The sequence below is a fragment of the Gossypium hirsutum genome, chromosome D08 (genome assembly GCF_007990345.1).
Source record: "Gossypium hirsutum isolate 1008001.06 chromosome D08, Gossypium_hirsutum_v2.1, whole genome shotgun sequence".
Classification (NCBI taxonomy): Eukaryota; Viridiplantae; Streptophyta; class Magnoliopsida; order Malvales; family Malvaceae; genus Gossypium; species Gossypium hirsutum.
The window spans coordinates 67,992,124-68,018,280 of NC_053444.1; the positions used below are offsets into that span (position 1 = coordinate 67,992,124).

At 33.5% G+C, this 26,157-nt stretch overlaps 4 protein-coding genes and 1 pseudogene across 4 annotated transcripts; 2 read left to right on the plus strand and 3 right to left on the minus strand.

Moving 5' to 3' along the window:
* Positions 1 to 2,808: 2,808 nt before the first annotated feature.
* On the minus strand, positions 2,809 to 5,145 carry LOC107942474 (protein OVEREXPRESSOR OF CATIONIC PEROXIDASE 3). The gene is made up of 3 exons (XM_016876139.2): positions 4,500 to 5,145; positions 3,701 to 4,039; positions 2,809 to 3,158 (listed from the first exon to the last, which is right to left on the minus strand). The coding sequence occupies exons 1-3, from the start codon at positions 5,064 to 5,066 to the stop codon at positions 3,009 to 3,011; spliced, it is 1,056 nt and encodes a 351-aa protein (XP_016731628.1). The 5' UTR covers positions 5,067 to 5,145; the 3' UTR covers positions 2,809 to 3,008.
* Positions 5,146 to 6,298: 1,153 nt separating this feature from the next.
* LOC107942486 (uncharacterized) lies at positions 6,299 to 9,897 on the plus strand. The gene is made up of 3 exons (XM_016876155.2): positions 6,299 to 6,592; positions 7,782 to 8,013; positions 9,132 to 9,897. Exons 1-3 carry the CDS (start codon positions 6,438 to 6,440, stop codon positions 9,426 to 9,428), a joined length of 684 nt encoding a protein of 227 aa, XP_016731644.1. The 5' UTR covers positions 6,299 to 6,437; the 3' UTR covers positions 9,429 to 9,897.
* Positions 9,898 to 10,920: 1,023 nt separating this feature from the next.
* Positions 10,921 to 15,059, plus strand: LOC107942475 (tRNA (cytosine(38)-C(5))-methyltransferase 2-like; annotated as a pseudogene).
* Positions 15,060 to 15,917: 858 nt separating this feature from the next.
* LOC107942478 (probable boron transporter 7) lies at positions 15,918 to 19,762 on the minus strand. Its single transcript, XM_041098979.1, has 12 exons — positions 19,636 to 19,762; positions 19,172 to 19,277; positions 19,000 to 19,082; positions 18,736 to 18,928; positions 18,331 to 18,635; positions 17,919 to 18,259; positions 17,751 to 17,846; positions 17,559 to 17,675; positions 17,162 to 17,481; positions 16,819 to 17,089; positions 16,339 to 16,473; positions 15,918 to 16,229 (listed from the first exon to the last, which is right to left on the minus strand). The coding sequence occupies exons 2-12, from the start codon at positions 19,273 to 19,275 to the stop codon at positions 16,200 to 16,202; spliced, it is 1,995 nt and encodes a 664-aa protein (XP_040954913.1). The 5' UTR covers positions 19,276 to 19,277; positions 19,636 to 19,762; the 3' UTR covers positions 15,918 to 16,199.
* A 2,904-nt stretch (positions 19,763 to 22,666) lies between these two features.
* LOC107942476 (serine/threonine protein phosphatase 2A 57 kDa regulatory subunit B' kappa isoform) lies at positions 22,667 to 25,727 on the minus strand. Its single transcript, XM_016876140.2, has 2 exons — positions 24,045 to 25,727; positions 22,667 to 23,157 (listed from the first exon to the last, which is right to left on the minus strand). The coding sequence occupies exons 1-2, from the start codon at positions 25,191 to 25,193 to the stop codon at positions 22,801 to 22,803; spliced, it is 1,506 nt and encodes a 501-aa protein (XP_016731629.1). The 5' UTR covers positions 25,194 to 25,727; the 3' UTR covers positions 22,667 to 22,800.
* Positions 25,728 to 26,157: the final 430 nt, after the last annotated feature.

Sequence of the window (26,157 nt, forward strand, 5' to 3'; positions counted from 1 at the left end):
ATTATTGATCCAATAAATATATATATGGTTGTATATATTTGGGTTGCTCACGTGCACGAACGTGTTTTTTGCACTGTAAGATTTTTTATTATAATAAAAAATATATATAAAAATAACCTACGTTGTCCAAAAGGGCAAGGATTATTAAATATAATAAAAATAGGGATTTATTTTTTAAAATAAGTAAATTAATTTTTAATATTTTGATACTCAAAATTAAATTTTCCATTGAATGTCCTAAAACTCAATATTATCTGCATTTTTTCTGAATATATATATGCCCAAGAAAAATACATTTAATATTCATATAGAAATATATGCAATTTTATCATATGAAACCCCCAAAATATCTTTTGTTTTCTTTTATTATTATTATAAATTTTGTGTGATGATTTAATATGTCTAAATAATGAAGCCAGCTGCTGCAAAAATCCATGATAGTTAATCGTTAGCTACAAAATTATGTATTCATCACTATTCTAACTTTGGTAAGAAATTTTGGGGTTTAGTTGAAATTTAATGAATTTTTTTATCGAGTTTAATTTAGTACAAAGATCAATTTGCTCGAGTTTGCTCGATTAAACTCATTTACCTAAAAAAACTTTTTTCCTATAATCAACGAATTTTTTTAATATTAATTATTTTTAAAAGTTAAGTGAGAAAGAATTGAACCATATGCCAATGAAGTAATACATATATAATGCATAATTAAATTTTATATTTAAGATTAATGTAATTTTTTACCCTTAAACTTAAAATTAGATTCATTTTGATACCTCAACTTTTTTTGAGGGTTCACTTCGATACATATGTCTTTTTGTTCACTTTGGTACCTGAACTTAACAACTAGGTCTATTTTGATCCATAAACTTAGAAAAATGTAAAAGTTTAATGGTGCGATGTTGAAAGATCATGCTATGTCACTACCTAAAAATTAAAAATTTTAAACTTTTCAAATGATAACTAAAACAATCTCAGAGTGACATCACGTCAAAGCCTAACGGAATCCAAGTTTGAGAATCAAAACAGAATTAGTTGTTAAATTCAGATATCATAATGGACAAGAACATATAAGTATCAGAGTGGAACAAGTTGTCAAATTTAATGACTAAAAATGATATTAACCCTTATCTATATTGAATTAAAATTTTCATTTATGTTAGATAATAATTAAATTTAGATTTATATTAAAAAATAAATTAACAAAAAAGAGAAGTCGATGCATCGAGTGATAAAGAGTTTAATATATTATTGAGTAAAATATCGAATTCAAATATCATAATTGAAAAAAAACAACTCTGATGAGAGCTTTGCTCCCATTTATAAGTTCTATCCGGTTCAATTTCAAATTTAAGTAAAAAGTGATTGAAATAAACTTCCTTTAAAAAGACTAAGAAAATTGAATGGTCCCTCTTTTCTTATATGCTAGGAACTTTCACAAATTATAGCAATGGAAAAGTCATTTTTCACACCCCAAACCCTAAAAAGATTTGGATTCTTTTCTCATTGCTTGGATTTTTGCTTTTAATAAATCCAAACCCATTAAAATTTTCCCCAAAAAAGTAGGAAATTTTACCCATTTTATACAGTTTTAAAGTCTAAATGAATGAATTATTTTGGGTAGAAACTTGCACGTGATATTTGGGCAATGCCATTAATGGCTATGACTTGTATAGGGAGAACATTAGATGTTAAATTTGCAATTAGTTAGTTGAAACCTAAGATCCATTAGTTCACATGTAGTAATTAATATTGTATAAACGTGATATAAGTAATAAATCAACACCACGTCGCGTTTTAAACACAGTAAAGTTATAACAGTTTTTACAAGCACTAAACTGAATAATTAACAACCAAATCAATTCAAACTAATTACACCAACTAACCAAAACAAATCCGAAAGAGAAATCGCATATTTACATGTTTAACACACGCATCATATTTATATTTGTGTTTAGGACTTGGACTGTTTTGATAATTTATATCGTATTTATATTAGCACCATTAATACGAAAAAAATTATAACACGTTTCATGCATATATGAATTGCCAATATACCACTTAAAAAAAGAACTAAACACGATAAACTTGCAATTACGACAAACACGAAATGAAAATGTGACTAATTTATGTCACTCAGACTCAGGTGTGAGGGCTAGATTTAGGTTTTTCTAAGTTTTTTTTTGTTGTTGTTGTATTTAGAGGATCCTTACAAGTCATCCTTATCTCTGTGTCTCGGACATAATATACTTCAAGAAAAATGAAGAGTACGAGTAACTTAAACTATAACCCCCTAATTTAAATCTCCGCTCTTGAATGGAACTGTAGAGTTCTAGTTGGAAACGACGACATTAAGCTGAAACCGGGTTATCTAAGTTAGCAGAATGAGGTTAGATAAAGCAGATTCGGGAAACAAAATAGATTCGAATAATGAATATCTAAAGATTCGGTCAAAGTGTCATAAAAGCTCCTGTACTAAGAGTTAGATTGCATTTTGCACATCTATTAAAAAAATTGGATCAAAGAGCAAATTAATCATTTCTATAAAATAATTCATTTATTTATACTGTTAAAAACTGACGTGCCACGTGTACATCATATTGGTGTACAAAGACCAGCTTTTAACCGTAGGAACGGATGAAATTTTATCAGAAGGACTAGCTCGCTTTTTGATCTAACCTACAAGAATTAATTTACCTATTTTTGGAGTAGAGGGCAAAATGCAATCTGACTCGGCTTCTATGGTACTTTTACCCTAAAGATTCCTATCCGAATCCACAACAAATAATAAACCTTACATCACCACAGTAAAAGAACGCATTGAATAGTGTCGGTTACCCAATTTTTTACTATACATTGTCATCCCTAAACAGTAAACACCATTTTCCTGTTCAAATAGATTTGAGGAAACATAGGCTTTTCAGGAAATAAAGATTATTTACATTTCCGAGAAGCAGCGCACATGTAATGTAACCGCATTGTTCTAGATGCTGAACGTGCGGCGTGTTTCAATCCGAAAAAACTGTTTCAGAACCATACCTTCGATATGGCTGGCGATGCTCAGGAACTCCATCCTCGTTGCGCTTATCCTCGAACCATTTTACGACTCTTTTTCGGGGCAAATTTGTTACTTGCACGATGCTGCTAATCATTGTGTTCTGCATTGTTCATGTAGAGCATTTGATATGTGAGATCATGCTCCCACAAAACAAACTTTAAGATCGAAAAGAGCAAAGAAAATACAGCATTTCTTCCCAACATGATAAGCATATCGAAACAAACTAGGAAACCTGAGGCTTGACCGAACAGGCAGCATATATAGATATAGAAATAAGCATCATAGTATATGGATTACTCAAATGCTATGTTGCTCTGATTATTCATATTTGGACACCGGGTAATAGGGGTACAATCAGTTTACAAAAAAACTCAGAAAAATTGAGCTTGTATCCAATACTCAACCCCGAGTCAGAATTGTATTAGTTTTCTGATAATTCCCCACAGATCGAAAGTACCCTAAATATAAACTTCTGAAATCAATTCCAATCCTCAAATAATATTAGCCCAAAACCACTCTATATTACTTCCAATAACTGCTCAGAGGCTCAAACACTCACCGACATTGACATGTACAATGATCAATTCAAGAACATAGATAAAGTGGTAGTAATATAAATGAATTTTCTTCAATTGGACTTACAGTAGGTCGCTTCGATCTTCGATAAACTTTTTCGAGGGTGTCGATTTGCACTTTCTTCAATCTTTTTTGAGCAGACCATCTTTGTTGCATCACATGGATAGGCTCTTTCACCTTGGGTTCATGTTTCACATTATCCATTGTTGTCTCAAATGCCAGGGTTTCTACATGTTTGGTTTCAGGCATTGGTTCCGGTTCTGGTTCTGATTCTGGTTCCGGTTCCTTGTTAACTGGTTCATCAGGCAACGTAGCACTTATCATTAGAAGCTCCGGGGGTGGCTCACGGAGCAATTCGAGGACCACAGCGCGGTCAAGACATAGCTCTGCAGCAAGAGTTTTAATCTAGGAAAGCAAGGAAAACAAAGATAGATTTAGCATTACAAAGCAACGATTTTTTAGTGCTAATATGCTCCTTATATTTGAAGAATCAAACATAGATATCGAACATGGGTACTTTCATGAAGGAAAATGAAAAGTCCAAACAATAAGTATACTCAATGAAACAAGCATGATACTCCTTCCAGAGAAGTTTTTAAAGTATTGTCCGTCTAGAGTCAACGGATCTTTCAACGGGGTCGGGTTGGTATTGCTCCCGCCGTGAACTTGGCTCTTCAGGCAAACTCTTCAAGCATAATTCTAAAGGTAACATTCAAACATCTAAATTACTAAAAACAAGAAATCTGCCAAACCCAATTAAATTTGAGATAAAATTAACAATTGGGTTATCCGCTTTCAATTCATTGATTCACTTTTTGCAGCGATAAATGCAGTGTATACATGTATATATATATGAACAACTCACACTGGTTTTACGGCGGCCGACTTTGAGAGCAGCGGCCAATCTTCGAAGCTGCCAATTCTTAAGCTTGACAGGCCTTTCTTCTACTTCATCGTCGTTGCCGTCTTCCTCGCCGTCATCTTCCACCTCTTCTTCAGCATCGTTCGGGGCTGAGCTAAATCCTTCAAAATCGAAATCCCCAAATGCTTCAGCCAAATCATTCGCAAGCCTATCGATGTCTTCTTCATTTATCTCATCACCTTCATCATCGTCATCTTCCATGTCTGGATTATCATTCTTAAGGTCTTCTTCCAGCTGTTTGAAAAGAGCTTCGAACGGGTCTCCCTCAAAATCCTCCTCTTCCTTCTCCACTAATCCTTTTTTCTTCTCTTTCTTCAATCTCTTTTTCTTCTCAGTGCTTGCCGGCTGGTTGTTCCGGCGGCGAGAGTACGCCACCGTATATCGGCGGCGAGACTGAGGTGCCGGAAGAAGATTGAAATATCTCGGTTGAGCTACGTAAACGCGTCCTCTGTATGAAGATTGCAAAATCCGTACGGATATTGAAGAGTTCACTGACAAAGCAGAAGCCATTGAAGCAAAACTTGAAGAAACAAAAATAAGGGTTTATGGTTTATGATTTTAGCTTTATCCATTTGGTTAGATCGGTGGCGAAAAAAACCAAACCGAAATACGGTTCATAATAAATAAAAGCTTAATTGTAAATTGACCCCTAAACTATAATTCATTTCTTAGATTGGTCTTTAAAGTTTTTGGAGTCAAAAGTATTACCTAAACTATTAATTTGGTCTTATTTTACCTAAAAAGGTTATTATTGGATGCAATGTTATAAATGAGATATTGGTGCTTAAGTTTGATTATAATAAATTTGAACTCAGTTAGTTAATTATCGAGCCAAGTTCAAGCTGAAATTGAGCTCAGTAATACTCAATACTTACCAACCTTATAAAATTAAATTTTATTATTGTAAATATTTATTTTATTAAATTATATTATTGCCTTTAATATATAAGGTAAACTATATTGGACTCATCATTAGTAAAAAAATTGTCACCTAATTATGAAAAATTATAAAATGGTCACTCGATTATTCAATTTTATCTTTTCTGGTCACCAATGGACTAATAGTGACAACTTTTAAAATTGATAAAATAGTAACTTTAACCTTCAATATTTATAATTGTGTCAATTTAGTTTTTATTCCAAAAAATCTAACTCTTAACATTTACATATTATGCAATTTTTTTTTAGTTTTGATTTTGTTTATGACTTCAGTCACACAACATGTATAAGTTATAATCTAAATTGTTCTCACTCTTATTCCATGTGTCTTGTATCAATTTGATTCTATTTTATAAAGGTAAACTACGCCCAATCTTACTAAACTATTAATAAGTTTACGTTTTGATTATTCAATTTTACAAGATTACAGAATGATCTTAAATTGTTCTAAAGTTTTCATTCAAGTCATTCAATCTCAGATACCGACAATCGGATTAACTTGGATCTAAGATATGTTCTTGTACTAATTGATGTGTACCGATTCACTATACCGATCATTGAATCATCACTCAGAGCTCGCTAGCTAGACTTAAAAAAAATTAATAACTCAATGACTTAAATAAAAACTTCCAAACAGTTTAGCGATTTAAATGAAAATTTTTGAATAATTTAGTAATCATTTTGTAATTTTTTGAAGTTGAATGATCAAAAAGTAAACTTACTAATAATTTAGTGACCTTGGTGTAGTTTACCCAAAAATAATTTATTATTTGTATTTATCGTTTCGACTCATTATCTTAATTTTATGTGAATTATTATTCGATCCAAGCATTGCTGTCATAAAACCAGCACCATTACAAGATCCATACCAAAAATCATCACTGTCGCTGTTTGTTCATTTCTGGGGTTTCTTCTATTTTTTCACTTCAAAGCTCTCTGTGAATGGCAGCTTCGGCATCATCATCATCATCATCATCATCATCATCAACAACAACAAAAACGATACCGGCGAGGAAAAGGGGATGGCTCAGCAACATCTCCTCAATTTCATCACGGATTTATTTCTTCCTTATCTTCCTTCAGATCCCACTTTTCAGGTCAAACCCCATTTTTTTCTCTCTTCTAAGTTCATATCCCTTCTCTCTTGGATGTTAATTTTAGCCGTGTTTTTAGCACTAGTTGTAGAATTTGTTGAGGATCTGTTTTTTTAGAATTGGATTTGATTAAAAGAAATAGTGAATTAGAAAAGGAAGCACCAAAAAGAAGCTATGAAATGTTGAAATTGATGCTTGATGTTTAATGGATCTTGTGATAATGTTGTTTTATGGTAATTTGTTGTGAGGGTTGACTTTTGGGGACTTGCCATTGTTATAAGAATTGGCCAACTGGTAAGGGCTTTTAAGGTTGTTCTAAAGGTTCTCCATGGTTCAAAGTACCACGGAATGGAGCGCAACAGTGCTTTAGGTTTGGATTCAGTGTTATTATAGCACTGAAAACGTGAATCGGGCAAAAAGATTTGGATCTAGTTGATGGACAACTTGGAATATGAACGATGATTCAATGTTCCTCAGTGATCATATTGAACATAAACCGAATCCTCGAATCACCATCAGTTCAGCTAATGCTAAATATTTAGTAAACCTAGTCGAAAGTGAGCCCGTGATTGTGATTTTGTTAACCAAAGTGAGCAATGTTTTGAATGTTACTTAGCGAAAGAGGAAGCCATTGTGTCTAACAGTATGTCCATAGGTTATGGAACACAAGATATGGAGAGGTGCCCTTGAGGATATATATTGAATGAATTCAAGGGTTCGTTTGTTTCATGAAAAATGAATCCTGAAAATGGACTTTTGAGAATTTTTTATATTTTCAGTAAAATATTTTCTGTTGGTTGGTTGTTTTCCCAGAAAATCTGGATTGACGTAAAAGGAATTCGGTTTATTCTTATTTTCTTTGCTTCTGCTTCTATTCTTAGGGGATCAATCCATTTTTGCTTGGCTTTAGCTTCTATACAAGAAGGGATTGATTCCGTTAATACTTAGGTTGATGACATTTTTTTATCCTTTAGCTTTCGAATGTCTTATGATTATCTGGTTTTTGTTCCTGAAAATGCAATTCTTGCTTTTATTTCTGAGATGCGGAATGGCACAAAGTCCTAAGTTACTGTTTTTTTCAAAATCCTTGTCTAGTGGCTCTACATGTATTCTACCTGATCTAGCATTCACTGCGATAAACCAGAATATGATTTCATGGGGCTTCCTTCATCACCTTTTTCTCTTTTGGCAGGATCCCATGCAGATCCGGAATGTGTTCAACTCCAATTCATGTCACATCTTCCCAGTTGATCGCAAGTGACATCTTTCCTGTACCTGTGGTGAAGGCAATCCTTTTTCCCGGAGCCATTACAAATGGCCTTGCCAAGAATTGGACTGTTCCGAGCTGGGACAACTTGTTAAACACGTATAACTTAACTAGTATAAAGGAATCCTCTGCATTACCCGATCTCCAGCGCTTAGAGGTTATTATCCTTGACTTTTTAATCCTTTTTTCTAATTTTTAGTTTTTAATGGATTTCCAGTATATGTGTGAAGAAATTTACTGTTATGTTACCAGTAGACCTTGTAGGGAAGCATGCACGTAATCTTAAGGGTCCCCACAATAGTTATTTGTTAACCGAAAAACATCAAAGCCGAGCATGATTTGGATTTGATCATTGTCTCTAGGGGTGTGAGAACAAGATACCTATAATCAAAAGACTTGATTTGGATTTGGACTTGGACTTGGCTTTAGCTTGAAAGACTCAATTTAGATTTTGTCATTTTCGAGCAGAGCATAAGCTTTAGCAGCTCGAGCTAACTGAGTTCAAGTAACTTACGAGCCTAATTGAGTTTTTTATTTTAGTTATTATTGAAGAAGTTTCCGTTCAATCTCTGATTTGAGCATAAGAATAGAGCTCGTTTTTTTGCTTAGTTAAATAAGCTTATTGGTAAAAAGACCATCTTTAGTCCTTTTCAATTTCGATATTGAGCAAATTGGCCCCTCTATTAAAATTCGAAGCAATTTAATCCCTATCAATTTTGAAAGTGAGCAACTAAGGAAAATTAATCATGTCATCATTGTTTTTGTCAATTGTACATAATTTTGATTGGTATAATAACAAATTTAGCCCTCAAAGTTTATGCATTAAATTTAGCCTGCATTATTTGTGTAAATGTGTAAATGTTCTAAATTTGTTGAATTTTTTTAGAATGAAGACTAAATTGACACAATATGTAAATATCTAGGGCTAAATTTGTTGTTATACCAATCAAAATTATGTATAATTGATGTAAGACAATAATGTTGTGATTAATTGTCCTTGCTCATTTTCAAAATTGACAATAATTAAATTGCTCCGATTTTTTTGAGCAGCACGAATTTGCTCAATTTCAAAATCAAGAGTTATTGGAGAGGTCTTTTTACCAAGCTTATTTGAGCTTAATCAAATGAGCTCGAGCAGTTCTGTTTTGATCTCAAATCGAACTTATTTTCTTCCCTTATAGTCTTCACCATACTTGCCACAATAGTCATCCAAATTAGTTTCCTATAAAAAATACAATCCCATAACCACATCTTGTTTATTTTGTTCTCGTACAGGTTCTAGCAGGAAGCTACTTTTGTGTGTCAGGAGCACTCGTGGGACTTCTAAAACCCGGAAGAATGAGCATGTTTGGGACACTGCTCGTAATATGGGGTCTCGTCAAGGAAGGGATCATAGGAAAACCGGCAAATACCGATCTTACAAAAGCTGTATACGTATATCCAACAATGGTGCTTGCACTAATTTGTGCCTTGTCATCGATCAAGTACGACGTAAAGAAAGTTATGAGAACTGCCCCTGCACGACCAATTGCAAAGCCTCTTCAGAGCTCTTCCAAATCTAAGCTGAAATAATCGGAAAAAAAAAAACCTCGAGTGAAAAGCTATTCTAACATTTACTTTTATACTGAACTCTTGTAACCTGTCAGCTGAAGTGTCTTTCCTTATAAATTCCGGAAATAACCTCATTCGCTGCTTTGAGTTTATTAGTTTTTAACCAATGTTGGATCTGCATACCATGCTTCAAAACTACAGATTCGAGCTTGAGAGATGCTGTGCATCCATGTTCGTTTACCACAGGCAGGCAAGGCTGTGAAATAAAGGGCTAGAATCTGTAGTTCAAAGCTGTTGCTAGCAGGCATGGCATCGAGTTCAGTAATTTGCAGAAGCTTCCATCTATTTTCGTGCTTAGCCTCGATTTAGTATCTTGTTTTCAGCCATTGATTTTTGTTCATCCTTTAGCTTCTGTTTTTTTCAGGTTTCTTGCTTTGATATTTGTTTTGTGTTTTGAATTAATTAAGTGTCATTGTGAGATTTTCATTAATTGCTTTCCTTAACTGCATTGAGAACTTTCATTTGTGAGATTTTATACATAGCATCTAGCTGAGTCAAGCTTGTACTCGAGCTTAACTCAAAATTTGGAGCTTGATATTCAGCTCAAGTTCAACCGGACATCTATTTTAAGCTTGGGTTTAGCTCAAGACGTAATCAAATTACTTGAGCTTGATTTATTTCATTTATTAATTTTTGTATTTAAGCTCAACTAAGCTTGCACATATTCAAGCTCGGCTCGATAATTAAGTTTAGGGTTAATAATATATTAATAGCAATAATGTAATTTAATAATATAAAAAATAGAACATATATTAAAAATGAAAAGCTTAATAAGGTTTGCGAACTATTTGAGTCAAGTATTATTAAATTTGAATTTAGCTTGATTAATAGTTCAAGTTGCTTGAGGTCGAGCACAAGCTTGGCTCGATAATGATCAAATCAATTTTGACTCAAAAAAGAGTCAAACTTAAGTAACTTACCACCATTAGTGTCTCATTTGCACCTTTAATTGTGATGAGAGAAGTGGAAGAGTTTATAGGAAATAAACTAATAATTTATATATCACAAATTGACATTTAAATTATACTCATTTTATTATTTTAGTATATATATTTTTTTCAATTTGATAGATGAACTATATTTTTGTCTTAATTTATATCAAAAAAATAAAAATTTCCATGTAAATGTTGTACACTTGAGTAATTTTATAGAGAAAATGATAATTTAGGTATGAAATTTTAAAAAAATCAAATACAAAAATAAGAAAACAATTATAATTGAGGGGCAAGATATGATTTATTCTAGCTAATAACCCATGACAAAGTTCATCATAGAATCTAAGTTCATGGATCAACTTGTTCAAAAGTTATCAATTTTTTAGACTAATGTGAATAAAAAAAGTTTTGAGACCAAGTTGGAAAAAAGTTTCCAAGTTCATGGACTGAGAACAAATTATGCCTTAAAAAATTCAGACCCAACATAAAAATTCTTAATTTGATCAAAACGACACAGTTTCCTATATTTTGAAAGGCCTCGGGCACAGCTTAACTTGAACAAAAAAGCCAAACAAGAAAAACGCGGCGGCGGTTGATGAAGAAAGGGAAAGAAATGGCGGAAACCATATGTCAAAGCACAAAGGATCCATGGCGAGTCTTAGAATTCTATAGTGGCATTGGTGGCATGGTTGGTATTTCTTAAAAACCCTCCTAAAACCCCAAAAATCTTAATTTGTTTCCTTTTTTTCAGTGAATTAGTATTTAATTTTTACAATGACATTTTTTTCTTTCACATTTCACTGTTTTAGAGGTATTCTCTAATGAAAGCTGGCGTCAACTATCATGTAATCGAAGCCTTCGAGATCAACGATAAAGCTAATGATGTTTATCAGCACAATTTTGGTCACCGCCCTTATCAGGTTCTCTGTAATGGGTTTTCTTGAATGATTTTTTATATGTTTTGGAATTATATATATATTTTAGATTCAACCCAGTTTATTTAATTTAGTTTCTTTTTTCCTTTTTAGTGATTTCTGGTTATGGTTCACCGTAATTTTTTGTTTTCAGTTTCTATGCATTGGTGGGGGGAGAATTACATTATAAATTTTGGGGGTCAAAATGCAATTTTACCGTTACAAATTTTTAATTTTTGGAGGACTAAACTACAATTTTACCATTGGAGGATGGGTTGAAGGCCCCTTCCCCTGCTTAGGCTATTGAAACAATGGAAGTTCTTATTATTTACATGTTTATGTTTTCGAATTATGATTTTTTACTTTTAGAATCAACCCAATATATTGATTTAGTTTCTTTTTACCTTTTTAGTGATTTCTGGTTATGGTTCACTGTAATCTTTTAGACTTAGGGGTGAGTCAGAAATTTTATAGTGGGGACAGAATCAAATTGTAAATTTTTTGGATCAAAATGCAATTTCACCAATGTATTAGCTTACAAAGATTTTTAATTTTTGAAGGACTAAACTACAATTTTACCATTGAGGGGTGAAGGCCCCTTGCCCTGCTTAGGTTACTGCAACAATGGAAGTTCTTATTATTTACATGCGCATGTTTTCGAATTATGATTTTTTATTCTTAGAGTCAACCCAGTTTGTTAATTTAGTTTCTTTTCACCTTTTTAGTGATTTCTGGTTATAGTTCACTGTAAATTTCCACTCAGTTTCTATGCATTGGTGTTAGGCTCAGGGCAAAATCAGAAATTTTATATTGAGGACATAATTAAATTATAATTTTTTGGGGTCAAAATGCTATTTTATCATTATAACTTTTCAATTTTTGGAGGACTAAACTACAATTTTACCATTGGAGGGTGGGGGAAGGCCCCTGTCCCTGCTTAAGCTACTGAAACAATGGGAGTTTGCTGTAATTTTTTCCGTTTTCGGTTTCTATGCGTTGTTCTTAGGCAACTCGAGCAATGGGAGTTATTATTTATATGTTTATGTTTTGTTGAACAATATTGGTCAAGACAGGGAAATATTCAGAGCCTAACTGAAGTCGATCTTGATAGTTATCAAGCAAATGTGTGGCTTCTTTCACCTCCTTGTCAACCATATACTAGACAAGGTGAAGCTTACTAATGTTGCATATTACACTTTAAATGGATTATTCGAGTAGTTGATGGATAGCTCTTTGAATATGGGGAAACATGTTCTTGTGTTTTGTTTTGTTAGGTCTCCAGAAACACTCTGCCGATGCTCGAGCGTTTTCATTTCTTAATATTCTCGAACTTATGCCACGTATGTCAAAACCTCCAGATATGTTACTTGTAGAAAATGTTGTCGGATTCGAGGTATGTTTCTCGAGGACGTTAACATGACCCGTATTTGTAACATGAGGTGTTTTTACTTCTCATCTTTCTAATCTCTTTGTCTCGGTGTGCAGAAACGTTGCAGACTTCAGATACTCATGCAAAAATGGTAGAAGTATTGGTAAATTCCGGTCTTGTTACGCAGGAGTTTATTTTGAGCCCACTTCAATTCGGTGTTCCTTATTCCAGACCACGCTATTTTTGCCTGGTTATCTCTCTCTCTGTCTCATATTTAGAATGTTCTATCAGTCATTCGACAGCTTATCTCTCAATATTTAGAATATTTTCTGCTATATCGAGCACTGGAATGTTACAATGAACAAATTCATTTCACTTCAACCAATGGTTATGCTTTAATCCTGAACTTCATTTATCCTATGTTCTTCCAGTTTGTTTATTCCTGCATGCATATCGTTTCTTTTTCCGTGTGCGTGCACGTGTGATTACTTGTTAATTTTATATTCGAAGAATTTCGTATAATTTATGGTGTACTTGTGCAGGCAAAACGAAAGCCTTTATCTTTTCAGTACCAGCTGTTCAATAACCAGCTTCTCTTGTCTCCGAGCCCGTTATTTGGTAACAATGAGAAGACAGTGATCGGTGAAAACAGTCAATCACAAGAGAACTGGGATAACTTAATTGATTCTTGCCAGCCAATAGAAAACTTTCTTGAATTTACATCTTCAAGTGATCAAGTAGACACGGAAACCGGTCCTTTCGCGAATGCTGAAGTTTCTGGAAATGACCAGGAAACTTCAGAGACATTTGTCGAAGGAGATGAATTCGATTTTGGTGCTATAGATCAGTTTGTAGTTCCATTAAGTCTAATCGAGAGGTGGGGAAGTGCTATGGGTATCTTTACGTCATCATTTAACTTTTCTCGATCCCAACTTCTATTTTGATGCAATTACCGATTCTTTTTGCTTAAAAGTAATCCTTAATGAAGTTTAGATATTGTTTACCCGGATTCGAAACGGTGTTGATGTTTTACGAAAAGCTATTATCGGTATGTGAAAGGTACCGGCTCCCTTTTGGCAACTATCCAGGTAAAGTTTCCTTCTTAGGATACCGATGTCTATTATGGTATGCTCGTGTAGGTTTTGTTGGTAAAAGTATCATGGATATCCCTGTGCTAGGAGTCAGATTAAATTTTACCCCATTTACTTAAAAATTGGAAAAATTAGTCCCTGTACGTTAGAATAAAGAGCAAATTGATCCTTTCTGTTAAAATTTCACCCATTTTTACTGTTAAAACCTAATATAGCTGATAGAATAACCAGACAGTTACGCGTGATGTGTCACGTGTACCTCATACTGATGTACAGGAACCAATTTTTAACAACAGAAATAGATGAAATTTTGAACAGAAAAACTAATTTGTTCTTTGCCTATTTTTTTAGTAAAGGTACAAAATGCAATCTGACTCCTAATATAAGGGCCTTTATGTTATTTTAACCAGGTTTTGTTCCTTTTATGATATGATATGATTTAATATGATATATATATGTGAATGGTCAATTTGCAGCCAAAGAACAAGGGAAAAACATCTTCCTTAAAGGAGCAGTGCCTTAGATATTTTACTCCGAGGGAGGTACATGTTTCTCAACGTTTATATTGATCCCTGGTTTTCGGTTCTCATTTACGAATTCTAACGAGTTTTCTTCGAAAATGATCAGGTAGCCAATTTGCATTCTTTTCCAAAAGATTTTCAGTTCCCAAAGCACATAAGCCTTAGACAACGGTACGATGTTGGCATTTTAGACTATTTCCATTGTTTCAACAAAATCGGAGTTAATCTAAACTAATTTTTTGATGCAGTTACGCGATGCTTGGAAATAGTTTAAGTGTAGCCGTTGTTGCCCCCTTACTCCAGTACATGTTTGCTAACCGTCATGATTTTTCAGCACAAGAATTACATTAACACCGGATGCATATCTATTTCACTTCTTCAGACACACGACCTTTGCGTGTCCAAAGTTCTTAAGCAATGGCATTGGGGCGCCACTTGAATTTAGCCTGAGAAAACTATGTTAGCTGTTGACTGAGTCGTTGCTTCTTGCATCAGGTCGGTTCTCGTAGTTCATATATTCGATAACGTGAGAGAATGTGTAGAAATCGTATTATACGTAACGTATCTTAGATGGATACGGATTATAGAATACTTTCTAAAAAAATCCAATTAATTGTTAGGCTCAGTTGATTTGCCTATACTCTCAAACTTTAATCATTTGTATTGATCATTCCTTAAAGAAAAAAAATTGTTTTCATTCAATGTATGGGAAAGTTCTTAGACATATAATCTCTATGCTTAGAAGTGGGATTTTGTGCTGTCTATGTTGGTTTGATTTTACTTTGTAGTTGCTTGGACATGTTTTTATAATTGTACAATATTTGTGATTCTACTGTATTTGTACTTATTAATTCTAAAAAAGAATACCATTTACGAGACTCCAAGTAAGAATCAAATACAGCCAGAAAATGGAAGATCATATTTTTATTGGTAAAAGTACTATGAGACTTGAAAGTCGGATTGTATTTAATTCTTTGTACTAAAAAAATAGACAAATAAGTTCTTATTCATTAGATTAAAGTGCAAATTTATCATTCTATTAAAAACTCTGTTCATTTTTACGGTTAAAAACCAATCTTTACATGTCAAATGAGGTACATGTGTCAAGTCACGTGTAACTTTTTGGTTATTCTGTTAGCTATACTAATTTTTAATAGAAATGATCAAGTTGTTGATTTTTTGTATAAAGAGGATAAAATGTAATTTGACTTTTAGTACATGGGGCTTTCATGCTACTTTTTATCTATTTTTATAAATGAGATCATTGTGCTAAAAATGACCATAAATGAGACAATCATACTAGGAAGTGATTTGGGATCGATTAACACCACCCCTCAAATTTGGTTCTGTTATTGTGGAATTAAGGTCGAATAACTTGAGTTATAGTGTAAGCTAAAATCAAGCATTTTTAATGGATTTTTTTATATTTAATTACATTGAAAAATATTTGAAACTGAATTTAAGCATGAGACGAAGTTTACGTTTTTAATTCTAGGTTATACCTTTTAAGATTGAATCTAACTAAACAAGTCTAAGTAGATTTAATTTTTATCTTCAATCAAGTTCAAGCTTTAAAGATGAAATTATCTCACACTCGGGATTGTACTCAAATAAAACAAATGAAAAACATGGGGATTAAAATTAAAACATGAAAAGCACCACATCTGCAATGAAAAGAGACTGAAAATGAAAACAAGAGTAACCCTCCCTATTTTTGCCTTATTCCTAATCTCATTTCTCCCTTTTAGGTTTTTTATACATTACCAATAATTTTTATGGGTTCTTTTCTTGGGGGGGGGGGGTGATTTTCTGCTAATTTATTATTGCAGCTTTGCTCTCCAGCCAGGGATTTTCTGGATCAGCTTGTAAATACCATTCCAATTTATTATTGCAATTTTGCTCTTAGCCATTCCTTGGATTCTCTGGATGAACCTGTAAAACCCAAAAATATAATCTATGTTACTCAAATTTGAGTATGAGTGTACTCTAGATACAATTCGTGTTAAATATTCGAATATGTCAGAAATGTTAAAAGATATACCTGATATAATCTGTCTTCTTTATAGCTTTTAGTTCTAAGCTTAAGCTCTCCTCTGCTAGTTGTCATTTCATCCAATATCTCAGCATCATGGAAATCATCATCAGTGCCTTCTGCGCCATTTGACGATTCCCCTTCCTGCATTCCGATCATCAATATACATACATGCATGCAAGCATATGTAGCCTCAGTGTCACCTATGGTGAAACACACAAATACATATGTATGCAGGGACAAATCCAGAAAATTATTTTAAGAGGGTTAAGATGAATCATAAGTTATAGAGGTCAAAGTGTAATTTTATCATATACTAACATATAACATCATTAAAATTTAAGGGATTAAATGACAAATCTATCATTTTGAAGGGTCTAGGCCACTGCCTACCCTTTTGCCTTCGTTCCTGCATACATGCATGCATGCATATGTAGCCTTAGTGTCACCTATGGTGGAAACACAAAAAAGTCCTATAGAAAGATGTACCTGGAGTGATACTTTTCTCGGGGTACCAATGAATTCTTCGTACTCGGCGGCATCGAGTTCTTGAAGGTGTTCAGGCTGGAAAAATTTTGGGAGGACGTGTCGCCGGATACTGATGAGAAGGAAGAAAGGTACCGGGAACAATATCCCAGCAATAGGTATCCATGTGACCCCAAAACATATAATGAAATACGCAATTTGGAACAATGTGAACAACAAAATGGCCTTGAATGGTACCAACTCCAAATATGATGCATGTATGGTTTCCAAGACCCTGTTTCCATACATAAGAAAGTTAGCTTAGTGCCTGAGTAATCTCGGGTTTAGGGTTTAAAGTGGGACTTACTTATAACGACGGCTCGGGGTAATGAAGAGTAGCAATATCCTTTCCCAAAATTGGCAACCTTCGAGACTATCGATGGCCATGTAGGCGAAATATCCCCATAGTACCGATGTAGGGATCATTCTTATTACGGGTACAATGAACATTGGTATTGCAACAAGGATTGATTGCAACAGGTTGCTCATCCGTTGCTCATTAACTCTAACGGGTAAATAAGCGTCGATGTGTTTCTCGGGATCGAATTTTTCTTTACCGTTGTTCCCGCCGTCGTCTTTCGTCATGGCTTCTTTTAAGTTCCTCAATTCTTTGTCTGCTGAATCATGCTGCAATGACATTTCGATGTTATGTTGTAGTGAATCTCGAGATTGAATATGCGGTGGTACGAGTTTATGATACTTACAGCAGGGGATGCATCTAATTCAATGAACACGGCTTCCATTCTTCCGTAGATTTCGGATTGGCTTGCTTTTTGTTTCATGCCTTCCTTGACACTTTTCACCATTTTTTTCCGAATCATCTGCATATTCATCAGTTATATAGTCATCGAACAGACTTTAAATGGGAAATAGTTTCGAAAACTACGGAAGCATACCTGCTTGTTGAGAACCGCAAGGCTCTTGGTATGCATCGGAGATTGCGGTAGGACACCATTCGACGGAGGGAGTCCAAGCAATCCGCAAACGAATGTCTGAAAACCATTTTGAGCATAAATTTAGTATGAAACAGAATGAAACTTGTACGACAAGCAATGGTTACGTACCGTAATCCCAAGGATCAAGATATCCCAATGGTAAGCAGAGGGTTTCTTAAGGTTAAACTCCTTTTGTTGTGCCAGCTGCGATGCGACACTGTGATCGAAGAAATATAAACCAGCTATCATCGATGCCGGTATAATGGCAGCAAAGATGTACAATGGTGGAACCCTTCCCATGTCCTTCACTACTGTCCAATGATATAGTGATTCGGGTTCCCATAGAAGTGGACAGTACAACCTTCTGGGAACTCCGGAATCGACTTTCCGGGGTACGGTATATGACAATGCTGTCCAAACCAAGACCATTAGTGGAACACCGTAGTCTGCGATTAAACTTCGAAGCCAACCTGAAAACCAGAGCCGATAAGTACATCATTCTGAAAGGACAAACAAACAAAAAAAACCGGTTCAACTGAACCTGTTCCGTAGCGCCACGATCTCGCGTTCCGTGTCATTAGAGACGTGTATAGGACCCCGAACGAGAAAATGACTGCTAGCAATCCATTAGTGTATAGCCAGTGGAACTGATGTGTCTCCCCATGAGACTCTCCACCTTCCGGCATATGGAATTCACTGACCACGCCTTTAATCGCTTCTTGAAGGAAAAGAACAGTGATCAACATGCCGAAAAGCTCGCCTGCGATCCTCGTAAACCGGTTGATTATTACGCAAGCGTTGAATATGGCGAGCAGAACGAGCATCATCGCGGTCCATAAACAGACCCTAGTGAAGGCAAAAAAACATAAAGACAAACTATCAAACATAGGGACAGAGGTGGACTGTTATGATGCCGTCAATGCGTAGGGAAAATATATTTCATTACCATGATGTCCAAGCCAAATAAAGTTCTTTGCCCAGTTCTGGTCTTTCTATACTGAAATTGTACAAGTAAGTGTACATTATAATCGTCGGTTCCGCAACACCTACTATCAACATAGGTTGACCGCCGATAATCGAGTGTATGATACCGCAGATGGCGGTGGAAGCCAATGTTTCCACCGTGCTAAGCGTGCCACCTAAAGAAAAAAAAAAGACAGTTTCATTAACGATTTCACATATGTATGATGATAGTAACGGCATGTTTTACCTGTATCTCGACTCAATTGCTCTCCGAAAGCAATAACTGGAAGAGCGGAAGCAAAGAAGATATAGGTCGTCGGAGCTAATATCCTGTTTGATAAAAACGAAAATGAATAGGCACGGAAATATATGTAGCGGAGGAACATAAAAACGGTGATTGAATCGAATGAAAGACGTACCGAAAGCCTGAGCAGAATGCACTGGCCCAATCATGCCGATAACATGCTCTTCGTCCCTTGAAGTCGCTGATTATACCCGAAAATGGACGTTTGTTGTTTTCCATAACTGAATTAAGGGAAGAAAAAAAAGGGTTTCATGTTTATATCTATGTTACTTGGATTCCAAGATAGTGTTCGAAGAAGCTTGTATGTATGTATGCATAATAACATCATATAATACAGACAGGAACCAACAATTAACTCTTTTTTTCTCAGATGTATGTATGCATGCATACGATGCGGAGGGAGGAGCAGGCAGGAGCTCTTGATCCCTTAAAATGGGAAAAATTTGCTTTAAATCCCTCAAAATTCAGTAGTTAATATATGATAAAATTACCTCACATGCATGTGATGTACATACGTAAACCAATATGATAATTATTAAGAAACAAAGACAGTGATGAATAAGAGTATATATTAAGAACCTTTTCAAAAGCTTCCTCGCCGGAGATAGAATTTTCCGATGCAAGAGGTGGTCGGAGATTTCACGTTGGAGGCTAAAAAGAAAACGAAAAAATGGCTCAGTTCTTTTGCTTCTTTACTACAACACAGCTATGATATATATATATAAAAATGAAGAAAAGTAAAATTTACTAAATAATTACAGTAAGTTAGAGAGATAGTTTTACAGTGTGTTACGGTGAGAGCAAGGTGGGTTCAAAGTTCAAACAATGAACGGTTTTTGCGGGGTCAATTTCCATTTTACCAGCCCTTAAGCTTCGGGTTTAGCTTTTTTTTAAAAATATATATAATAGTAATAAATTTGTTTTATAACAATAAAAGAAAAAGTTAGCTATTTTGAGTATAATTACAGTACCTCAATAAATAAAAATGTGCTTAGAGATGAGGATGGAAACACTACTACATGCTTGGGGCTTAGGCGGCTTGGCCCGAATCAACTCCCATCAGGCTCGTGAAGGCTTTATGTTGGAACATTGGGGATATGGGCTGTACTAGAGTTGTGCATAGCCAGGGAGCACGATAAAAAAAAAGTTTGAGTAAAAATATATACTCGAAAAATAAGTTTGGATAAAAAAATAAGGTTCATTTAGAAAATAAGTCAGTCTCGAGTAAGGTTTTTTTACTTGGCCCAACCCGAAATTTCAATAAAAAACCTGTTATTTTTACTGTTGTTTTTCCATATTTTACTGTTGTTTTCTCACTTTTTATCCTTGTTTTACTATCATTCAATTATTATATTGCTACTATTTTGTTATTAATGTTTAAATGTTGTATAACATTTGTTTTATTATTAATTTTGTTACTATTTTAGAGGTATTTATCTGTTAAATTACACGTATCTTAGTGTTATTTAAGTATAAATATTTTTTAAAAATTATTTTCAATTTGTTAGGAAATATTCATTTTAATATTTTTAGTGTATTTGGTGTATTATATTTTTATATAAAAATAAAATTAAAAAAATTAACACTGGCCAAATTCGAGTTTTAATATTTTTATCTGGATCTAACTTGAGTAAAAATTTAGGTCTATTTTTTAGACCGAATCTAAACTTAACAATTAGACCTAAAATTTTATTAGGCCGGGTTTGACCCAACCCATAGGAAACTATAGACCGACTCTAGTTGTTCACTGCCTTAAACAATGGATCTTCTTATTTAAGCTTAATTTATGTTTTCTTATGGAAATAAAAAAAAAAGAAGAAAAAAAGGTAAAGATGTTGAATGTTGGGCTAGCATTTTGGGGTTTTAGTAACCATTTAGGTGTTTCTTAAGAAGGTAGGAGCGATGGATTTTTGTCTTTTTGGAATAATTCTATCAATGTGTTCTCTTCTCAATAAATAAAAATGTCACCAATTTTTTTTAGTGTATTCTGATGGAGTACGAATGATTTTAAAGTAGTTGCTAATTCATGACGTAAGATTATGCATAGTAATGGTGTTAAACCTTTCATTAAAATCGAATTAATCGATCGGATCGATTTAATTCCACTAATTGGTTAGTTGTCGAATTTAACCGATTAATGATTTTTTAAAATTTTGATTATCGATTAATTCAATTAACTTTCTAAACAAATGAACATTATCACTGTGTAAAATAAATAAATTAAAATTATTTGAAAACAAATAGATTAAGTTACATTTTTGTTAATAATAAGCTAACTTAATAATAAATATCACTAGAAAATATCAGAATTAAAAATATATATCTTATTTGATGAAAGTAATTTTGAAATTTACTCGTCACATCCCACATCCCTAACGAGTGTTTAGTGAACCAAACATATTTTATATTTTTTTCAAAATTTTAATCATATATACCAAACATTGTAATATTATATTCTTAACGATCATATTATCATATATAACATTTCATTAAAATCTTAATACGAGAAATACGAATAACTAAAATTCAAATAAGACAACAAATATAATTTTTTTTACAAATAAACAATTACGTTACAACAAAAAATAACAATAAACTTAAAATACAAACATCATAGTTTCAATTTCATGTTATGGCGTGACGAGCATCAAGCACCAACTTTGTAAGAACAAAACATTCATGTTCCTCAGCTCTCACTCTCTTTAATTTCAAATCCCATTTTCTTATACAAATTTATGGCATCTTCATAAATTTTGGGTATGTAAAAATTAATAAAATAAACCCAATCAAAATTATATATAATTGATAAAATTATTAACATCAAGATTAATTATTCTTAATTATTCATTTTTAAAATTGACAATGATTAAATTATTTTAATTTTTTTAGAATGACCAATATACTTAATATTAAAATTGAAAGGAATTGAAGAAACTTTTTACCCCCAATTTTCAACAACCAAAACCAAACGCATTTAATATAATAATATCTATCTTTCATCCACCATTTTGAAACTTGAATGTTATTTAACACAATATTCCTCTTTTATGTCAAGCATACCAAACGTGCCCTATTAATTTTATATGTTCTACATAATTTATATTACTTATGTATAAAACAATTTAATTATATGAAAAATTACCATTTACAAGTACCCTAATGAAATTAGTAACTTTTATTTAAATTTACTAAAATTGAATAAGTTTATACATTGTCCTATGTCATAAGAAACGCTAGTATACATCAATTTTATCCAATAACTTTATATCTTATTATATCATATATATATATAGATGATAATTTATATGAATATGATTTGCAACCAGATGATATATATAATATAAATCTTACTTTAAAAAAAATATGCATATAAAAAAAACAAGTACTTTAAAAAAAAAGTTCGAATAATACATATAACTTACAAGGATGGCCGCCAATGAAAAATCCATATACATACGTATACATATATATATGCATGTATGTATATCAGCACATTGACAGTAGCCATTTGCATGTATTTCCCATGAAATAAAGGAAAAAAGTAACAATAATTTCAGGATTATGCATGCTGCTATGATTTTTCATATTTTTTTTAATGTATCCGTGTCAGTGTCGAATGTATATTTAGATATGAATTATGAATCTATGACCGTCTAACAATCTCCCAAATATGTAAAAAATTAACATCGCGTATACAACAAATACTACACTTGTACCTGAATAACATAGGTTCGGGAAAGCACTTCACGAAATTGAGGTTGCCGAATGAGTTACCAGAGCAGCAGTATTTCTAGTTGTTGGTGGCCTGTGATTAGCTGCGTTTTCTAGCCGCTCCCATGCTTTTTTCCGTTTCTCGGCGGATTTGCTTAGCTCTGCTTCTTCTTCCTTTAAATGAATAAGGCAAGACATGAAAAATCCATCATCAATATCCATGAACATCTTCCTGACATTTAAAGTTAAGTTCAGGACCGATGGATTCCAATGGTTCCGGGCATTCTTTTCCAAGGCTGGAAGTATGATGGGAAAAATCACATGCCGGTTATGTGCGATTATATTTATGATATGTTCTTTATTCCAAAAGAGAAGTGCTCTTTCAGCCACCTGAAACAAGCAGATCAATTAAAATTAAGCTTATAATCGTTCTTTTCCATGTCCCGGATTGATTACAGCAATCAAGTCAAATGATTGAAATCTTATGATAATGAGTATAAAAACCATACAAGTATAGACAACTTTCAATCAATTACAGGTTGGATGATTGCATTATGTAGACATCTCCATTGTTGTAAAACAAAGACACGTAACTGAAAAGTTTAACAGCTACCCTCATTTTAAGACATCAGTAAGTACCCACAAACTGTCGCTGGGCACGGAGTTGACCGACATATGTTACATTCAGGGCAAACATATGTAACTAAGCTCGGTCTTATTTAAGCCAACCATAAAGCTGCAAACCCTTAGTTTAGACGTTATGTAACTCGTTAAATTGGGGCCTACCCCGAGTTTTCTCGAGTTATGCTCACTTCTGGTCAAAACTCAAACATGGCGGTGGTGTATGGTAGATCAGTGTCAAATCATAAAACATATCATTAGACTAGAAGATACATCTAGTCATTACAGGTCAAACATAGAGATATAACTAAGCTCGGTCTTATTTAAGCCAACCATAAAGGTACGAACCCTTAGTTTAGACATTATGTAACTCATTAAATCAGGGCCTCCCCCCCCCCTCCCGAGTTTTCTCGAGTTATGCTCACTTCTGGTCAAAACTCAAACATGATGGTGTATGGTAGATTAGTGTCAAATCACAAACATATCATTCGATCCGAAGATAACATCTAGTCATTACATTTCTTAACAAGTTAATAGATGCGTGTTTTAAGGCAGTATCGTAAAAGGATCAAGATGAGAACATACTAAGTACGAGATGTATAATCAAGGCAATAATGAGATGCAAAGTGAGCATATTGAGGTACAGAGAAATTTACCTGGAAGTGGAAACTGTTAATGCAACGACCAATCTGCCAAGACAATGGGACCATAACTTTTTGGAATTCCACCATGTCGATTTCTTCCAAAATATCCTTCAACTCGTCGAGAAACATCACCTCCTTCTGGCTGTTCGTTATTGGCCAGTACTTCAATAACCCCTTTATCACTGTACTAGATAGCTTCGGGTCCTTATCAATGAACTGAATGACACAATAAGACAATTGTTGAAAGTAAACTCCCAAAGTTTTTGGCTTGTGCAGCGGAATCAAAACCCTCTGCAAGAAGATCTTATGCTCCTCCTTTAAAGGCAGAGCGAATCCGCTGATTATACTCCCGAAAATGTCCAACAACTCAGTGATTCCATTATGTCTCTCCTCTTCGAAAACGAATCGATAAAATATATTGCTTATATCCTTTCGAATAAGTGGCCTATGAACCATAAACTTCCCATAAACCCTATGCAATATAGTCTTCAAACACTCCCTTTCTCTCGGATCCTCAGAATCGAACAAGTCGAGCAATCTCAAAATAAAGGCATGATCTATGTACTTTTTAGCTACTTTAGCATCGAGACACGAAGAAGTGATGAACTTGAGCAGCAAATCATACACAATTTGCAAATGTGGCCAAGCTGAACAAAATATTGGATCATCATCGTCGTTTTCACCATTATTACTTGTAATAGACCGATAATTTGGCGGGAAAACCCTAAACAGATTCGTCGAACACATCCTACACATGGCCAAAATCGCAGGTTCGCTAAATCTAATAGATCCAGAAGCCACGAAATCTAATAGCTCAAGCAGTGTCTGTCTCTTCACATCTTTTTCAATCGAATTTTTAGTCGCGTCACTGAAATCGAAAGTCGCACAACAAAGGCTAACCTTACTCACGAAAAGGTTCATCTTCTCTGAATTTGGCGCGTTTTTGAACGGCAACAAAGGTTCAATTCCTGCCACAACACTCGCCGGGAAAATGGAGGAGGACGTTCGTTTCGTGGCGCAGGGACGACCGCAGCCCGAGTTGAAACTGTTGGATCGGTGAGTGTGTGGACCGGCTGTCATGAATGAGTTCGGCCGAGTTAACTCCGGCGAATCCGAATTCCCGAAACTCCGTGGAATTTTACTGAGGAATTGCCTTAACATTGTAGAATTTTAAAGGTATTATAATTTTTAAAAAATATTAAATTGAGGACCAAAAAAGATTCTTAAATTTAAAACAGCTACATTATCCAGAACCCGATTTGATGAATCAATAAAACAATTTAAAAATAAAAACACTAATCCTAGAATTTATTGATAAAAACAGATGCTCTAAAAAATGAGGAAAAATAATTTTTTTTAAGATGATGAATCTGAATTTTATTATTCCATGATTAAAAAAAGAGAGAAAAAAAATTATTACAATCCTGTGGTACAGAAAGATCCGAATAGATTTTCTGAGAATGCAAAACTGTGTGTTTGAATAGAAAGGGAAAAAAAACGGATTATTTGTTCAAAGCTTGAGCGAGAGATATTGTTGTTATCGCTTTTTTTTCTTTTTCTTTTCTTGTTATTATTTACGGTGGAGAAAATCTATTTAAACAATAATAAGGTTTGAGTTTCTTTGAATCTTTCTTTGTTGTTGTTGAAGAAAATGAAAGGAAAGCAAACTAGAAAAAAAGAAAAGAAAAAAATTCTGTTGATGAGAAAATGTGATTTTTTTGTTAAAATATGATATAGGTCCTTATATTCTTCACAAATTTAAAATTTAATCTATATACTTTTATTTTTCAAAATTTAATCCCTTTAGTCTATTGTTAACATTTTTTTTATTTAATCCATTAGTGTAACATTTTGAAATTAAATATACTATATTTTTTAAAGGATGGAATTAGAATAAAATATCAATCAAGAGTTCAATTTAATGAAAAAAAATCATAAATAGATGTGTTTAATTATTTTAATTATTTAATCATATTCCCAATATCAACTTCGAATTTGAAGACCAATTAAGAATTTTATAACTAATCTGAATATTTATTATTGGAATACCTAATATAAATTTAAATAATGAATATCCAAATATTTATAGACATAAAAGAATAATTATTTTAAAATCTAAATTCAC

Bases quoted from the DNA above. Each gene is read 5' to 3' on its own strand.
- LOC107942476 (XM_016876140.2), bottom strand. From the start codon at position 25,193: ATGTTAAGGCAATTCCTCAGTAAAATTCCACGGAGTTTCGGGAATTCG. The intron at 23,158-24,044 runs GTAAATTTCTCT...TGCTTGTTTCAG, and splicing joins TTAACAGTTTCCACTTCCAG to GTGGCTGAAAGAGCACTTCT.
- LOC107942478 (XM_041098979.1), bottom strand. From the start codon at position 19,275: ATGGAAAACAACAAACGTCCATTTTCGGGTATAATCAGCGACTTCAAG. The intron at 18,260-18,330 runs GTTCAGTTGAAC...TCTGGTTTTCAG, and splicing joins ATCGTGGCGCTACGGAACAG to GTTGGCTTCGAAGTTTAATC. The intron at 17,090-17,161 runs GTAAGTCCCACT...GTATGGAAACAG, and splicing joins ACCCCGAGCCGTCGTTATAA to GGTCTTGGAAACCATACATG.
- LOC107942486 (XM_016876155.2), top strand. From the start codon at position 6,438: ATGGCAGCTTCGGCATCATCATCATCATCATCATCATCATCATCAACA. The intron at 6,593-7,781 runs GTCAAACCCCAT...CTCTTTTGGCAG, and splicing joins CTTCAGATCCCACTTTTCAG to GATCCCATGCAGATCCGGAA. The intron at 8,014-9,131 runs GTTATTATCCTT...GTTCTCGTACAG, and splicing joins CCGATCTCCAGCGCTTAGAG to GTTCTAGCAGGAAGCTACTT.
- LOC107942474 (XM_016876139.2), bottom strand. From the start codon at position 5,066: ATGGCTTCTGCTTTGTCAGTGAACTCTTCAATATCCGTACGGATTTTG. The intron at 4,040-4,499 runs GTGAGTTGTTCA...TTGCTTTCCTAG, and splicing joins TCGGCCGCCGTAAAACCAGT to ATTAAAACTCTTGCTGCAGA. The intron at 3,159-3,700 runs GTAAGTCCAATT...TGAACAATGCAG, and splicing joins GAAGATCGAAGCGACCTACT to AACACAATGATTAGCAGCAT.